General features: G+C 44.4%; 1 protein-coding gene across 1 annotated transcript in view; it reads right to left on the bottom strand.

The window, feature by feature from the left end:
• Positions 1–18617, bottom strand: part of LRRC1 (leucine rich repeat containing 1) — a 113808-nt gene that overhangs the window by 47092 nt on the left and 48099 nt on the right. The window contains exon 3 of the mRNA XM_033103184.1: positions 181–259. Within this exon, the coding sequence (XP_032959075.1) occupies positions 181–259 (79 nt within the window). The remainder of the gene's footprint in view (positions 1–180; positions 260–18617) is intronic.

Genomic DNA, 18617 nt, shown 5'->3' with positions numbered 1-18617 from the left:
TGTGCCTTTCATTGTACAGCTATTTATAAATAAGTATCAGTGAAGGTCAACCATCCTTGATAAAGACAGCAATCCATCCAGGTAACTCCAAGATGGTGGGTACCCTGGCCGTGTTCTTTGCTTGGTTCTCAAAAAAGATATCCTTAGTCCTATAGACAGAAAATCAAGCAGAAAGTTTACCTAGTCAGTGGGTTTCCGCTGAAGTCAGCTATCTGTAGTGCTTTGCAGAATGAGATGCTTTCTGGAATTTCAGGAATATCTGTAGGAGCAAAAAAAAACAAACAAAAAAGCTATCATTTATCACCATTGTCAAAAGTTTTCATCATCCTCAAATGGACCACAGTCACAGAGAATACCTGGAAATTGTGACCTCTATTCAAAGGTGGAATGGATTTCTAAAGGATTTTTCTACATCTATTTTAAATTTGCTTTCTTAATAGAAGATAATGTGCTTTTTAACAGGAGTACATTAAGAAATATTCAACAAATACCAACAACAAATACAAAGCCCCATCAGCCTATCAAAAGTCACAGATGGCATTCTGTTGGAATTCCCATTAGGCTTTCTTTCTTTAGGTTTTCATATGGCTATATCAGTACAGAGGATTCTAAATAAAGTATACATTATTAATTATAGATTTTCTTCTGGTTGTAAACATAACAATTTGGGAAATACAGAAAAGTCCAAAGAAAAAAATGAAATAAAAACCACCAACATTCCCTTCACCCAGAGACAGTTTTATTCTGATGTATTTTTTTAGTTTACATTCATGTACAACACACACACACACAAATACACACACACACACACACACATACATACACACCCAATGTGTGCATAAATACATTATATTTCCAAATACTAGGTTCACGCTGACTTGGGTTTTTTCACTTTATATTATATTACAAACTTTTTTCTCTGCCATTATTGTTCCAAATACTTTGCCATTCTTAACAGCAGAAGAGTCCACTGCATATGGTTTCATATTTTATTTAATCAATCCCCTGTTGTTGGACATTTAGGGTGTTGCCGAGTTCCTGATGTTATATTATGTTCATTTCTGATTATTTTTTTAGGCTAAGCTCCCAGAAGTGTAATTACTGTGTCTCTACAGCACTTGATAAATATTGTTAAATTGCCTCAGAGGGGGGGAAAGTTACACATATTGATACTTCCCTCAGCCTGTACAGAGTGCCCGATTCAACATCTCTCCCCCTCCTTTCTTTCTCTTACATTTTAAAAACTGCAAGTGTTATTGGTAAAACAGTCTGGCATTATTTTGTTTTATATTCCTTTTATTGCTACTGAAGCCGAATATTTTCTCCATGTTTACTGGCAATTAAGTACTGTGATTCTGAAATGACCAAAATTGTTTTTTTAAGTTCCTCCTTCTCTTGATACGAAAGCTGAGGTTATAGTTTTTAGGGCTTTAAAGGTGAGTTTATAGTATTTAATTTCAAAAATCCATTTATTTTGGACACATTAACATTAAGAAGGGCTAAAATAGAAAAGGTTCTCCTTTGTCCCATGCTGTTTCTTCCACCAGTTGGACAAATGCAAGCTGAGCCAAAACATACCTAATATTTCTAAATTGGGGGTGGCAGTGAGAAGGGAGAAATAAAAGGAAAAAGGGCCGCCTTGGTCCTACAGCCACGAGATAATCAGCAGCTACATAAAAGCTGTTAGTTCAGATTTAAATTTGTGGGAACATGCTCCTCACTATTCTCTGCCTTGCACGGTCATATAAGGTAGCAAAGAGCAAACACTGCAATCCTAGTTTCATAAAGATAATAGCTACACATTGCCCACAGTTGAGTCGGTAATGGATTTTTAAGACACACAAACATTTGTGGGTCCTGAGGTACAAATACACTGGGAGATCCTTGTACACGTTTTACCTTAATCTAGATAGAAATTATTTTAATTTACAGATAATTGTACAAAATGGACACTGAGGCTCAGAAGGGTAAAGCGGCTTGCCCATCATTACGGCCTCCCTCACTGAGCGCCGGCCCGCGCACACTGGCTCAGGCACTGCCCTGCTTAAGAATGAATGAACATACATGAAATCGTCACAGGATGAGCACTGCTATCTACACAGGCAAGTGAGGCAATGACATGCTGTGTTCTGTCTCGGTCTGAAAGGTGCTGGTTGGCCTGTGCTCTCCATTGGCACCTTCTTCTGCCACTACTTCAGGTCCCGGGGAGTTTTTATCCGAGGTCTGACAATTAAGTTTGCGAACCTGTTGCTAAGATGTTGCTAACTGTTTTTGATATCAGAGGGATTATTCATTATGAATTTGCACCAACTGGACAAACAGCTAACCAAGTTTACTATTTGGAAGTGCTGAAAGGCTGCGTGAAAAAATTAGACGACCTGAACTTTTCGCCAACAATTCATGGCTCTTGCATCACGACAATGCACCAGCTCACACAGCACTGTCTGTGAGGGAGTTTTGAGCCAGTAAACAAATAACTGTATTGGAACACCCTCCCTGCTCACCTGATCTGGCCCCCAATGACTTCTTTCTTTACCTGAAGATAAAGGAAATATTGAAAGGAGATATTTTTATGACATTCAGGACATGAAGGCTAATACGACGACAGCTCTCATGGCCATTCCAGGAAAAGAGTTCCAAAATTGCTTTGAAGGGTGGACGAGGTCCTGGTGTTGGTGCATAACTTCCCAAGGGGAGTACTTCAAAGGTGACCATAGTGATATTCAGCAATGAGGTATGTAGCATTTTTTCTAGGATGAGTTTGCGAACTTAATTGTCAGACCTCATATATAATTATATCATAAATTATAATTATACAATAATAATGATTAAGCCTTGAATAAACATCTATTTACATACAAATATTAGAAATAATGGTATTTTCTAGTGTTTAAGGAATGTACTCCGAAACTTCTACTTGCCAACATTCAGTTCAAACTTCTATATAAGGTGAAACTAAAATAATTTTTAGTCATATTTGTCATTAATTCAACTGTTTTTGTCTCCCGTGTGTCCAAGAATAAAAGTATAAAATTTAATTTTTATAAAATGTCTGAGAATGATTGTAAAATTAAGTAATCCTTTCCCTGTAACTGTCTTAAGAGAGCCTTGAATTCAGAGCCATTCTAAGCTAGCATTATTTCTGAATCAGAATTGCTTTGAATTAGTGAGACATACGTAGTTGTACTTCAGAAATAAAGTACCAAATCTGTAGTTTACCAATATAACCATTATTACAGCCAGGATACAGGAAATAGATGATCAGCCTTCAGCTCTCAGTGCAAAGCTCTTTTTCAGCACCACCCACCGGGCAGACAACAATCCTGGCTGCATTAGCCCAAGGGCTTCTGAGGCAGCACACAGCTTTCACCACAGCTACTGTCATTTAAAAAACGATTTAAAGGGACACTCCCTGCCCTTCCTGGCGCTCACTTCTTGGCATTCATGTTTAACAAACACATCAAGCTGAGAGTCCACCTCCTCCTACCCTCTTCCCCTCCCCCAAAAAACACATAGGCTGCAGTCCACATTCTTTTCTGGGGAATTGGAGCTATGCCCAGGATTCTCCTGCTGGACCACATCCTTTCCTCAGAAGCTATCGCCGTTTTAGGGCCTTTCTGGGGATGGAGACAGACTGGACCAAGCGCCCTCTCAGGTTCTTCCACATATGTGTGAGTTTGGAAACTTCCCGGACATTCCTTTTGTGGAGGGCTGTGCACAGACAGCCCATTTTGTCTACGATCAGAGCTCCGGGCATAGCACAATAAGTTCTTCCTGAATAAATTAATTCCCCGCTGGCATTTATTCTTGTTCTATACAAATAGTATCTCTTCTCCTGGGTTCAAGACCTAACTGATGTTAATAAGTTATACGGCCAGGTTCTCTCCACCGAGAGCACCACGAAACGCTAAGAAAACACGTCCTGCATGTTTTCGTGGCTATTCTCTAAGATGACCGCATACCTTCTGACAGCATTAGAAAATGAAGTTAAAGGTGATTAGAAATGCTTAAAGAAAGCACATGATGACCTCCATCTATTCATTGGTCTTTCTGTAAAACTGCAAAGAACAACATTTTAACCTCAGGACATATTATATGGACAGTTTCTTATTTAACACAGGACTACCTTCAGCTCCACCATCCCCACTGTGTGAGCTTAATGAGTACAAAGCGCTAGCAAGGTCGGGGTCCCGGGTGCAGTCCAAGCACAGACACTTTCTTTCCCCTGGTTCCAGCCTCACTGCCCTCTGAGGACCCTTTACCTAGAAACGTGTGACGGAAAAACAGCCAACAGCTGAGGCTTACTGAGCAAGTCCTCAATGGCAGGCATGATTCTCAGCACTTTGCATGAATTAACCCATCTAAATTGTCACAACTCTACACAAGTTACCGTTCTCGTGTCCACTCTCTGAAAGAAGGATGGAGGCACCCAGTGGGAAGGGCCTCGCCGAGTGTACACACACGGCTACGAAGTGGGGCCAGGATTTACACCTGGGCTTTCTTACCCCAGAACGTGCCCTCTGCACCATAAAGTTATGTTGTCTCTAAAAAGCATGAGTAAGGTCAAGAGAAACCACAAAACTCAACCCACATGCCCTGCTGCTACCCTGGCATGTGCCACTTGTGTAAGCCAAGGATGACGCTGCCTCTGAGTCTCCAGCAGCCCGACGGAAGGGGGGCCAGGCCCGTCTGACCTCTTACAATAGATTTCAACTTTTTCTTTACCTAAATCTTCTGATTAAACAAAGCCAAACTAATCTTTTATTTTCAAGATAACATAAAAATATCAAAATAACAAAAAAGAAGCTTTAAAATGTAATTCTGTGGTGTGGCTAATCTTGACCAACTTTAAATTACGATTCAGTATTGAAATTAAGAAGAGTATTTGATTAAGTACATAATATTAAAATGTTTCATAGTTATTTCTCACTTAATGTAGCTCCTAAAAGAGAAGGGGGGATGTAATTAGCACTATCAAGAAAAAGGCAATATGGTGTCATAAACCGTCAATTAAATCTTCCCTGAATTCCCTCAAACAGATTAGGCCTCCCCTAGTGCCCAACCTTTGTTCTTTGAAGCATTTTGTTCAAAAGTGTATCACACTATAGAAATGGACTCAGTATGTTGCTCCCCCTCTAGCTGCTCCCCTAGCTCAGGGATCAGACCTGGATTGCCCCCCACTGTCTTCCCCACTGCGACCACACTGCAGCCCCTCAGCAGGCTTTCGGGAAACATCCACACTGCTCCGGGCCTGCAATCACAACACAGACTCCGGGCCAGCCTCCTCACTTCACTGAGGTCGGAACCTCCACTTCATCCACCCACCAGGGCTACTGAGAGGCAGAATGAGACCGTTTACATGGTAACTTGGTAAAGTACACAACTGCAAAGGGCTAAAGAGGGGAGAGGAAGGCAACCCCCCAACAAAGTACAGGTTGGTTTTGTTAAGTGTGGGTCACATTTTATGTTAACATGTGGAGTTTGGGGCATAGGTTTTCCTGCTCTCCTCTCATCCCCAACAAACACTCAGACCAGAGGGAAAAAAACATCACGAACTCTTTCAGTGTAGCAAGAACTGAGTCTTTAAATAAGTCCCCTGTTCTTAGTATCCAGTCTTGGACAAAGAAATGTGTAACTGCATGAATGGCCAAGAATTTGAGGATGGAACCTCAGTGCCACGTCACTGACGTTAAACCAAATCAAAGACAAATGAAAAACAACAGCTTAAACAAATGGCACCATCACAACGAAAGGCAGCCCATGAACCGCCCTGCAAAGAGATCCAGGGGCAGAGACGGCTCAAACAGGAATCCGGCAGCTCACAAGTGTACACGTGGATAGGAGACCGCCTGCCTTCCCTAAACTCTGCCTCGACGGTCAATAAGCCACTTCAAGACCTGGGCAAAGATGAACAACTTCCCAATTAGAGTTTAGTTACATTTGTCTTTCTGGTTCAAAGAGAGAAAATGTGTCAGACCTGACCTACAAGTGAAGTCCGCTTGGGTTTTCCTTCTCATGGAAACTAGCAACATTTATACTGAGCACTTTCTATATTTAAAAATGTTAAAATGCTGTGGATGACGCAAGAGCAAAACACAAGATTATGAAGAACTTGCTCTTCTTCCCATCCAACGCTGCCCCCCCCAGTCCTAAGAGGAAGTCACTCAGTGGAGTAATATTGTTGCTCACACACCGAATTCTCCACACGCTACAGCAACTCCTGGGAAGAAGAAAAAGTACAGCGAGGCTCCCCCCGGCTGGCAGGGTATCAGGGGTGCATGCACACACATGCGCTTACACACACACACACACACACACACACACACACACACCCCTCCTTCCAACCAGAGACACTTGATACTTTTTAGCACAATACTTCTACGTTAGATGAAGATTAGAAATTGCTACATGATGGCATCGTGCTCAGAGAAGCCTCTTGGAATTAGTCACCTGACAGTTACCTCAGACACAAGTGGAAAGTCTCGTGCACTGAGAGAATAGCAGGGGACAGACTGGGACCAGGAAACGTGACAGGTCTGGCTCGGGAGGGAAAAAGGTACCCTCCGCCCAAGCCCTGCTGTACCACCTGACTGTGAGGCTGCAAGTAAGAACGGCCTGTTATACATACACCAGGTGTCGTGACCGGCATGGTGCCAACATCCCCGCTAATCCTTACAGCGGATACGGGGCAGACAGCAGCAGTCCCACTAACAGAGGCAGAACATTCCATTCTCCAAGGTCACTCTGCTGACGTGTGGAAGGGAAGAGCTTGGAAATGTAACCTCAGTTCGCCTGCCTCCCGGCCGAGGAAGACGGTGCAGTACCTGTTGAGGATCTTGGAGAGTCCAATTCAATCAGCTCGAAACGTGCTGGAATCAGAGATGCCAGAAGCGACGCACACGGCGACGGGGAGGCAAACACAAGCCTGAGGTTCTCAGATACCACTCGGCAGTCCTTCTACACAGAGATGGGGTGACGAGTGGTCTGAAGGGAGAGAAAGCGAGTGGGTCTCTTGTTATGGGGACAGGGGGCACCCAACAGGCAGAGGCGAAGAGAACTGTGGGAGCAGAGCCAAGAAGACAAGGGAGCAGAGTGTCCCTGAGAAGGTTGGTCAACATGGCAACCAACAGGTAAAGAAGGTGGGGACTTCACGACTGGGAATGTGCTGTCACCTTTGAGAGCACGTGAACAGAGTGGTCTGAGGGGAGCCAAACCGCCAAGGCTGAGAAGCCCGTGGAGAAAGGGGAGGCGGGTATAGAACAGTAGCTGCCAAAGTCCAGTCTGCGACGCAATATTCATGGTTGGTAAGACGAGGAAAATGGAAAGAAAATGATCCAGTTTTCAGATCATGAAGCTCAATTATTTAAAAGGACTGTAGCTGAATCAGAGATTATATCCTGACTGGGGATGCTGAAATCCCTTTGTCTTCTACAAAATTGACAGAGATGTTTTTTTCTTATCAAAATAGTTAGCAAGCCTGTGTGACAACCCCATTAAAAAATAAATAAATAAAAATTATCCTGCTCCATTAAATCTAAAAGCCTGAGAACCTGGGTAGAGTATGCCTTCAAAATGTCTGGCAATTACAGGAGGAGAAGAGGGGTTTAGAGCTTAGGAGAATAAGGTCATTGTGTTTGGGCTCGATTTGTTTGTTTGGAGTATCTGCAGAGTTCCCAGAGAGGCAGTTAGAAGTGGGACGGAAGAGAGCGGTGGAAGCTCATTCCGACATGTGCTCAGAAATCGACGAGGAGGGCAGCGCGCGGCGTCAGGAGAGAACAAGAGAGTGAAGGCTTCAGGACCTGGCTAGGTGGAAGGGACGGAGAGGAGCATAGGAGCAGCAGGCTGCACGGTGTAAGAAGGCCCATAAATTGAGCGCAGTCTCAGGGGAGGAGATCCACCAATCGCAGCAGAGGTGAATGACAAAATCCCATGTCTTCAAAAGGAAATGAGTTGCCACAGTAAGAAACATTCCCGGCAAAAACAAAAGAATCACTGCATCTAACGAGGCAATGTTTCATGGAGGGAGGGAGGGCAGGACAACGGGAGGGTCACACTGGCGTGGAATGTAGGATCCCATTATGTACAAAAACCATGAATAGAGACGTAGCCAAAGATAGAATTCAAATGTTACAAAAAAAGAAACAACTAGCAGTGAACAGAGCAATCGTGTGAGAGGAGATGTTGACAGGCCACAGTGAAATACGGAAAATTGTGACTTTGGGCACACTCAGTACTTCGTATTGCTTCATTTAGAATTATTTACTACTCGGGTAAAACAAGGTCCTTGTGTGCCAAACAGGCTGGCTCATTACGGCAGTCTGAATGTTATGCTGCTGGTTGCCTGACTCAATCCTGCTTAAAAATATCTGGGATTGTCAAACAAGACTAAATACGAATACATGATCCAAGTCTGCATTTGCTGCCACAGCTGTTCTTCTGGATGTGCAAGGGGGGAAAAGAGCTAAATGCAGATTGTTCTCAGAGACATCATCCCATTTATCACATTATTCCAACCACCACAGACGCACCCAGGAGGCAGCTAACCTTGTAGACGTAATTCCACCCTAGCAGCCTTCCCAGGGTTTGTGAAGGGAAGACGAGCACGAACACAATGCAGAGAAGAAAGGCTGAGGTGGGTCGCTCTGCACGGAGCAGGATGGAAGATGGGACAGAGGGACCCTTTGTCTAAGTCTTATTTTAGAGTCCAGGCGCTTTGCTAGCAGCAAAGAGCTTTCCCAGTTCAGAAGGTTTTCCCCGAAATCTGGCCACAATTACCAAAACAACCTTTACGCCTCAGCTTTTCCTCCCCAGCAGAGTTGGCTAAAGAAACACAAGCATGACTTGAGGTACAAGATCCTGATTCACCAAAAAAAAAAAAAAAAGTGAAAAAGAGTAGCAGAATATTAAATGTTGGCTTTCCTACGGAATAATGGGATGAGGGAAATATGTGGACAGTCAGTCATTCTTTTTACTTACCCTCCTCCCCTCAAAAAATATGTATGATTTTCAATAATGTCTTCTTAAACCTCAAGATAACAGCAACTAAACGCCAAAAACTAAAAAACAATATTTGTACTCATCGGCTACTTCAACATTCACTCAAAATTACAGCTCATTTTAATTATCTCCATATGATACGGACAAAATTACAACTACTGGTATTTATGTATAGAAATCCAGGAAAATGAAGTCTTCTGATAAATGAATGTTCTGATCCAGAAATGAAGTCTTCAACTTTCCCCCAAATCTCTGTTTCCCTCGGCCATAAGAATCTTTCCCTGTCTGAACTGCACAGGAGCCCCTGTGGTCAGCCCTACTCCTTTGCATGATTCTGTGGGCCTGACTCCATGCTGTCTTGTGCTACCTTTTTAAGTACACCTCATCTTTCCAACAGAATCTGTGATTCTTGTCATCCGGGATAAACCTCCTACTATATTCAGTGTTTGCCTCTCACACGTCCACACCAGGCACAGTGTGTGTCAGCTGACAGACTCAACCACAGGACAGAATGAGTCATTCAGACTCCCAGAAACACTCTCTGGGTAAAGCACAGACAGAGGAGAGGGTGCAGGCCACAAGAGAACAGTCCGGTTCTCCAGAAGCTCAGGGGGAAACTGTTCGGCACAGATAAACCAGCCAGAACGCTGATTCGCACCAGTCCTCGCCAGCTTTTGCCAGTACACATCCCTAAACCAGGTCTAATAAAACCACTGAGTATCCAGAGGCTGGGGATTCGCATTGTGGGGACAGAGTCCCAGAGAGCAGTTTCCAGGCTCTCGGCCTCACGTGGAGGGGTGCTGGCTCGGGTAGTAGACGGCTGTCAGATGTGACTAGTTGGCCATCAGCTGTAACCAGTGAGCCATTAGCCACTGGTATAACTGCTGTGGCTGCACTAGCAAACGCGGATTGCGGCCAGTACGATTAGCAAGTGGATTGTGGATTGCGGATCGTGTTGATCCTACTTCCTGTGTCTTACCCAGCTGCCAGTGAGACTGGGGTGCAGAAAGACACCTATTGGGGTACTTGCAGATGTTTGCTTTTGTGTCCTGACCAGCCGCCATCGAGAATATAGTGGTATGAGCCCCCTACCTGTGGCTCTGTGGCTGTTCCTTTTTGGCCTCACCACGTCCCGCATTCTTGTGCGGGAGCGGGACCAGAGACCCCGCATGACACTCATATCTCAGAGAACAGAAGAATTACCTAACATGCTTACACGGTGAAAAGGTTGGCCCCACTGTTAGCAACTGATTCACCAGGTCCAGGGTCTAGAGGAGAAATCTGCATGTTAACCCAGCACTCCTGGAGATTCAGACAAAGAGCGTCTTAAGGCCACCGCTGAGAGCCACTGAGGCAGTCAACTTGATTGGTTCTTGGCCCTGACTGCATATCAGAATTGTCTGGGTCCATCACCACTTGAGATTCCAGTAAGTCAGCCTGGGGTGGGATTTGGGCAATATTAAATAATAAAAAACAAAAAAACCCACAAAACAAACAAACAAAAACTACCTGAGCCGAACCTGACACACATCCAGGTTAAGAACCACTGTTGATGACCCCTGGTCTCTTGAGTGTGTTATCCGACAACTACTCGTAGCTCCCACCCACAATTTACCTCCACAATAAAGCTATTTCCGCTCTTCGACTGGCACAGAGCCCACACTTAAAGGCTGTGTGCGCTGAAGGCTTTGTGAGCCTGCCTCCCATGGGAGGTAGAATAGCACTGTAACAAGGGAAAGCTGTTTTGTTCAGTTGAAGATGATGGAAGGAGTGGAGGAAAGAGGTGGGGAAAGATGAAAAGGGGAACTGTTTGCGTCTACTTTAACTGCCTCCTTCCCATTTTCAAATAAAGTCAATGTTTTCAGAATTCCTTCTACCTGTAATGCAAGTACACTTTTTCAAAAGCACCCTTAAAAAAAGAGGTTAAACTAGAAAATAGAATGCAAAAGAATTCTAAAAATTGTATTCAAAAACATGTTTATATTATTCAAAGAAATACTGTAGAAAAAGAGCTTAAGGACTTTAAAAATTGTAAGTTGTCAACTGACAGATGAAAAACTATTGATATTTATGATGCTTGTAACTCCATAAAAAGAAACACAACAGAACTTCTACATTCAAATTGGTATTATCCCCTTAAAGTATTCATCTTATGAAGCGTGCATATATATTCTTCTAGCTTTGCCACTGGATGAATGTTTTGAAGTTCTCTCTTACAATTTTAAGTATTTCTCGTAACTCAATGTTTGGAGAAAATCGTGCAGAACCAATGCTGTTTCTTGAATCACAGAAAGTTTAACACAGTATGAAATATACTCTGTGTTTCAGCTGAATCTCGCTCTGAAGATGATATATTATGAAAGTTTGGTTCTATTTCCAGGTCCTAAAGCAATCCTCACAGGTCCCACCCCATCCAAGTTTAGGGTAAAAACGGAGAGAGAAGATGAAATGTTTGCTTTTGCGGAGGAGTGATCGGGTTATTATTATACATACTTGAATTTTGAACTAGACAAAAACCAGTTTCTATACTTAAGCCATTATTCCATGGATTTGGCTGAAGACAAGAAAGGTCAGACTGTAAAGACATCCTTTTGGCCAAAATGCTGTTTAGGATCTTGACCTCCATGAGCGGGTGTTCGGCCGTTATGTTCTTGTGTGCGTAGCTCGTAGCTCCCATGCTAACTTACATGAGTTTCCCTAGAGATGAAAATGCAGACTCTGGGACCCCGATTTGCATATTCTGATTACATGGTCCTTGGGTCAGGTGGAATAAGCAATTTTAACAAGGATTCTAATATGGGCAGTCGCAGAGACCACTGGGAGAAATACTGCTCCAAGTTCAGGCCAGAAAGACCATAATCCAAAGTCTAAATTTCTAGGTGGAAAGAATTCTTGCTCTCATCATACCTCAAAGTCTCTTCTTCTGTGGTCTCAGGATCAGCAAGGCACCCTGATTCACTGAACTTTGTCATCTTTTTCTCCATCCTCCCTCTTAAACCTACACATATGGTTTTGCCCACATGGTGTGAACGTCTCTGGGAGTAGACTGCAGCTTGTCGTCTCTTGGACAGGATTCTTCCTTCTGCCATACTTGTGATAACACCCCAGTGTCTGACATGCATTCAGAGAATGCACGACAGAAGTTTCCAGACTGTTGGATTTAATGCAGAAGTTCCAATGTGCTTTTTAAGAACGCAAAATGCATTATAAATATCAAATCTTGTAATTCCATGGGAGCCTGTCATGTCTGATTTTTTCTCAGCCAGGCATCTACCAGATTCTGAATTAACTTTATTCACATAATTCAAGAAATCTGCACCTCTAGGTTGGACCAAGGGGCTGCAGATCCTATACCTAGTTAGACAGCACTATCCATGTAATAGGAGCTCCTACAAATCAAAAGGTCACAAAAATGGGTGCTCTCCTCTTGTATCCACTTTCTCTCTGAAGTGACAATGGAAGGGATGGAAGCAACAGTCCCCAGGGCAACGCCTAAGAGATCACCCTATTCATTCATGCATTTCTCCGAATATTTAAGCAACTAATATTTAATAGCCCATAATATTTATGTCAGGCTCTGTGGCAGAAGGTAAGGAGACAACGGTGAATAAGAGAAGCACAGTATCGACCTCAAAATCCAGTGAGTAAGAAAGGGATCATAAAAACAAGCCCAATGCAGTGTGACACCCAATACTGGCGACCTCAGCCAAGGTGGGGAGAGTCTGGAAGTAGGAAGGGCAGGTTGCTGACTCTTCCTTATCTTGCCTCCATTGACTTTTTATGACCATATATTGCTTTTATAATTCAAAAACATCCCAAGGTGAAATAAACCTGGAAACACAATGGGTCACTGCAATTATGGAAGCGGGCACATTATCTGTCTGTGTTCCTCATCCTTTAACAGGGAATAACCAGGCTTAAAATGTCCAGAGTCCACTCTGGTCCCAATCATAGCTAATGACCAGACTCCAGAAAAAGAATATCGGTGACTCACTGCCCCCACCTTCTGCCCCCTGGGTCTGCCTCACTGCGGGGGCAGCAACGCCTGTGGCTCATTCCCACGCCAGACACTGACCAAACACGTACACATTGTGACCGGGCAGTTATGAAATTCCTCCATTAATTAGATCACAGCTCGCTGTGCAGGACATACACCACCATCATAATCGCTCACATCCCAGAGAACTGGCAGGTCCAGCAGGAAACCGTGACTGTGGCTGTTTCCTCCAGGAAATGGTGATGGCTGGTGTTTTTCAAGCCTTCCTTTGCTCTCTCCGTGTGTGCTGTAAACCACTTCATACCGCGTTTGCTGTCACAGGTGACCTTTCAGATGCCAAATGCAAAGGGAACTTTTCCGAGCGCATTTATTGACCATTCCGCCCCATGTCACACGGCGGTCTTCCTGGGTGTGCCCCCACCCCGCCTTTGGGTCCATGCTGAAGCTCTCACCATCCTTCTGTGTCTCTGCCTGCTCCTTCCCAGCCTCTCTCAAGTTCCTTTCGATCAGTCCTTTGCCGATGCTGCTGCCCAAGGTCCTGCCTCTCCCGCCTGTTTCTGGACAGTTCTACCCATGACGTCTTCTTCCATTAATTTGCAAGCTTTAGTTCCAGGCCATGGATGGGATCGATGGTCTCCGTGATGCTTAACATGATGACACTGCTCCGCTATTCTCTTGCTCGGCCTTTCCTACAATACCAGTCTACACTGCTGACAAACCCTCCTGCTGTTCCTTCTCAGAATCCTCTGCTTTCCCTTAAACGATGGGATTCTGCGTGCTCATCTGCCCTCCCAACTCCACATCCTCCCGTCCTCGAGTGACCTCATTCATACCCGTAGGTTCACCCATCACCTGCACGTGGATGACTCGCCAAACTCCATCTCCTGCTCAAGTTCTCCCTGGAGCCTCAGACCCTTGCATTCAGCTGCCTACTGAACGCCCCCGCTTAGGTATGCAAAGGCGTCTCATCGTTTCCCCTCAGACCTAATCCTTCCTTCGTGTCTCCTAGCTCTCCTGGGGTGGGAAGTGGGAGTTTCTCCCACACCCAGACCTCTCACTCGCCCTCCCCCTGCACATCGGCAAGCTTCCCACCTGTCACCCTCATGCCTGGTCCAGCACCTCCTTTTTCTTGTTTCCCTCTCCAGTCCTCCCACCCTCAACATGGACACCTGGCCTCCTGCAAGCTGCCCGCCATCAACTCCGTGCCCCCTGCTAGTGCCATGGGGATGTGGGAGCCATTCCCCTGTTGGAAACCCTGCCGGGGCTCCCCTCAGCTTTCGAGACAACATCGCTTAGCTGAGCACACAGGACCTTGGTGAGCTCACTGCCATCACCTCCAGCTTCATCTCTCACCATGCACTCCAGCAAGAGCTTGTCTCCCGCGCATTCACCAGGCTATTCCAAACCTTCAGACACACACTCATGCTGTTTCATCCACCCAGAAATGTCCTTCCTGCACTTGTTTGTCTCTACCTGCTACCTGCTCCTCAGAGCTTGAGTAAATGTCATCCTTCCCAGGAATGACGGAGACACACAGCCACCCCCCAGCCTCCTCCAGGCTTACCTCTGAGACGGGACTTTCCACACTGTCCTGTCGTCACAGATGGATCTGGTCCTTCCATCTGTGTACCCTAAATTCCTCGGGAGCCATCACTAAACTAACTTGCTATCTCTGGCTCCTCGCACAGAACTCAAATACCTGGTGTTGGTTAAATATTCAAGAAATGAATACAATTCATTCTAAAACTCTGTTCCTGCTGCCATGTCCTGTATTTCAGTGAAACATACATTCTAGCCAAGACTTCACTAGTGCTTTGCTGTGCTTTTCATAATGAAATACGCTGCCTTCCTTCATTTAGAACATTTCTATGAGCTTATCTCTTCCCGCTTGGATTCCCAAGGAAGGTCGGAACAGTTGCTAGCATAGGAAAGAGCGCAGGAGTAAGGAGTTCTCCAGAAGACCAAAGCATCTACTCAGGAAATGCCGGGACCTGCGGAGAGATCTCTTTGCCATGCTCCAATGAGGCAAACCTAAAGGCCGCCAGTCCGTGCCAAAACCAAAGGCGGGGCCCTGGATGGAGAGAGGCAGCAGGAGCTGACTGTTCCTTCTCTTTACCAATGTGCAAGGCCCCGGATTGAGTGAGGATCTAAAAGGCGTGTAGGGAAAGCACATAGGGGCTTCTTGGAGCAAAGGTGCTCCCTGGGATTGTGATAAAGCACATTCCCAGGCACTCCATTCAACTTCCAGCTAACTTCAGAGTGGCCTAGGTCCCTGCCACGCTGTGTTCTCTCCGCTGCTGCCAGTGACACTGGCCACGGTCCCTTTACTGAGGACGTGCGGAATGCCAATGACCCACTCGGTCCCTGTGGGGACTAGCTGCCTCCGACTTAGTTTAGGCCTCTGCAGAGAGACGTCAGTCGCCTTGGCTTCTCTGGGGTTACTCCATCCTCCCCCGGGCTCTGCGCTGCCCTTTGTGTTGGGCATGTGTCAGGTTATTAGCCCCTGGCCCTCCCACGGGCGTCTCACGTGCTCAGACCCACTTGTTCGTCTTGACCCAGCACTCATCAGCCTCACTGAATGGAAGAAGGCCTGTGCTTTAACACTGCGACACCGTCAAACAAAGGTTGAACGACAAAGTTAAACACTTGAAGACGTCCACTATTACTGTGCAGTGGTACTTTCACCAAGCACCTTCACAAACAAAACATATGTTAGGGAAACAGAACCGACTGCTTCACGGCACCTTAAGGGCAGCTGAGCATTTATGCTCGGTCTGCTTCTGCCCACATTCCTTCCAAATGGCCCTCTGTAACTATCGCCCAAGGGGGTAACTGTGCCTCCCTGACTAATTTCAACACATGAATCCTAAATCAGGGAGAGACTTCTAAACTGCTGACTCACCTCTTTCTTCACTCTGTCTGGTTGACTTTTAACTTATCATGGACTTCTGGAAATTCCCGTCTTGTCAGTTCTCTCTACCAACCCTACCTTTGAAACCTAAGGGCTTCCTGTTGGAGTTAGAGTCCTAGATCAGTACATGCGAAAGTCGGACAATTAAGTTCGCAAACTTTATTGTCCGTCTTTCATATGTTCTCCAGAAAGACAAAAAGAGTAAGAGTTATTGATTAATCTGCCTTTTTAAAACACTTCAGTATTTAACAATAATGGTATGGGAACTGTTCACAACCTATGTTAAGTGAATAAAAGAGAGAGCTACCTACGTGTTGTACATTTCCAATTTTGTGACACAGTTCATGAAGGAAAAAAGAAGATTTAAAAAATACACAAAACATTAATGATGATTATTTCTAGGTAGTAGAATATAGATTTTAATATTGGGGAGACAGAATTGTGATTTTGGAGTCTAACAAACCTGGGATCAAATACCAGCTCTATTACTCACTAGCCATGCAACCAAAAACAAAGTTTTGAACTCGCGATTGGGTTTTCTCACCTGTAAGAGGATACAAGCTTACTTCTTGGAGACGGTTTAAGGATTAGGGGAGATAATACCTGAAGTGCTTAGTCTTATAGGTGGTACAGCGTTAAGCATCCAATAAATACTCTGATGATAAAGATTTCCATAGATCTCTTGGTTTTTCAACAATTTTTTTTTTTGTTTCACTGCTATTAATTCTCAACAGTGAACATATGCTTTAAAATACAGAAGTGGGAAAGAAATGATCCTAATAATTTGTTTCTCTACCTTTCTCAAGGTGCTTTTCCTAGTCTTCTCAGGATAGGTCAAATGTAATTCACTTTTTCTACAGCAAGAAAAAAAGGAAACCTGCTAACTGGTGCTACTCAATGTTGCAAAGAAGTGTCCCAAAGAGGGAAACTTGCTGGCTGCTCCAGACAGAGCCTCACAGGTGAGATGAACCTTGGCGGGTTAACCAGGTAAGAGCCATCAAGTTGCCAGGTTAGTGACAGTCTGCTCAGAGAAGATAAGGCCATGAAAACGTGTGCCACACTAAGAAACTTCACATGGAATCAAGCGACCAATCTACATGCTGATGGGACTGGGTACTGATGTCCACATGTCATCGTATCAAAGTCCATATTGACAATGAACCGACCCACCACAGCACTTGGTGAATATTCACACCCAGAGAAAAGAACATGGGACATTCTTAACCATTAGCAATCAGAGGTGACAAAGGCAGTTCCATAAGGGCGGGCTACACCTGCTTCCTTAGGACCAGTGACCTTCATGTGGTCCAATCTATTTTTCTTTCGAAGGTAAAACCCCAAACAATCTTCGTTTTTGGCTTTCCTTGTTCTACACTTCTGGCAAAGCACCGATCTTTTGCCCAGACAGCACAACAACTGCCTTAGAAGTATTACATCAGACCTTGCTGAGAAAGCCCTACTATCTTTCACTAGATGATATTCCATTTCTGGCCATAAAAGATTTAAAAGCCACCTCTTAGGATGAGCCACTTCTACAGATGGTTTAATTCATTCACTTTGTAGATTTGTATGAGTTTAAATCTTAGGAGGACTTTTTCCTGTTTTCACCTCCAAATTCAGAGAGTATCTAGTTAGAATACCATCTACATCCTTCCTCTAACACAGACTAAAACCATCAGCCCTACCTTTATCATCTTCAATATGCTCCAAAAATAATTAAAAGTGCCACTCCGCTGGCTTTCTTATTTCAGTTTCACCACTGACTACAAGTGTGATTTGGGGGCACATCACAACTTCTTCAGGCCTCAGTTTCCTCATCACTCATCCTGAGGTGCTTCTACTCATCTCACGGGATTTGTGTGTGGATTAGATGAAATACACATGTGATGAAAAGCACAGCGCCTGGCATCCGGTTACGAAGCATCTAGACATCATCACCTCAGGTACACACCTCCCTCACCTGTATCGTTCTATCCTTCCCACCTGCTTGTGTCCTCTCCCCGCCCTCTCTGCCCACACTCACAGTCCTCGTTCAGATCTCCATGACCCAAAATGAAAGACAGGATTAATTACAGCAGCTGTTCATCCTTGTGCAAGTACTATTGTTCTAAGTACTTGACATACACAGTCTCTTTGAAGAGTCACAATAATTCTTATCTTACTATAAAACCAGGTATAATATAATATAAGACCGGGTTCTTATGTTAATTTTTGCTCCAAAAGACGCATTAGAGCTGATGGTCTGGCTAGGCCTTATTTTCAGGGAAACACGGTAGGTGCTATTGTAACCTCCACTTTACACATGGCACATAGAGATTAAGTAAATTGTCCAAGATGGTGACACTTGCCTGGAAAACCTTGAAGGATCCCATGTTGCCTAGAACAAGTGCTTCAACAACCATTCCTCAAACACAAAACTGTAATTTTCAAAACATACTTTAAACAGTTTCCAAAAATGTAAAATAAAAACAAAGCATCATGCATACTTACATAGGTTCTATGATAAGTATTAGCAAATTGGTGTCCATCAATCACGTTATTCTATGTCTGTGGAAAGAAAGGCTACCCTGCCCTCTTTGGGCATGCATCTGAATTTCTTATAAATGTGTCATTAGCTGTAAGGTTGTGACAGTACAACAGAATCGTGTGTGTGTGTGTGTGTGTGTGTGTGTGTGTGTGTTTATTAGGCCTGTGTGTGATCAGTGACATAAA

This window comes from Rhinolophus ferrumequinum, chromosome 3 (assembly GCF_004115265.2).
Source record: "Rhinolophus ferrumequinum isolate MPI-CBG mRhiFer1 chromosome 3, mRhiFer1_v1.p, whole genome shotgun sequence".
Classification (NCBI taxonomy): domain Eukaryota; kingdom Metazoa; phylum Chordata; class Mammalia; order Chiroptera; family Rhinolophidae; genus Rhinolophus; species Rhinolophus ferrumequinum.
Note: the sequence above shows the minus strand (reverse complement) of the source record. Positions and strands in the feature narration are given on the sequence as shown.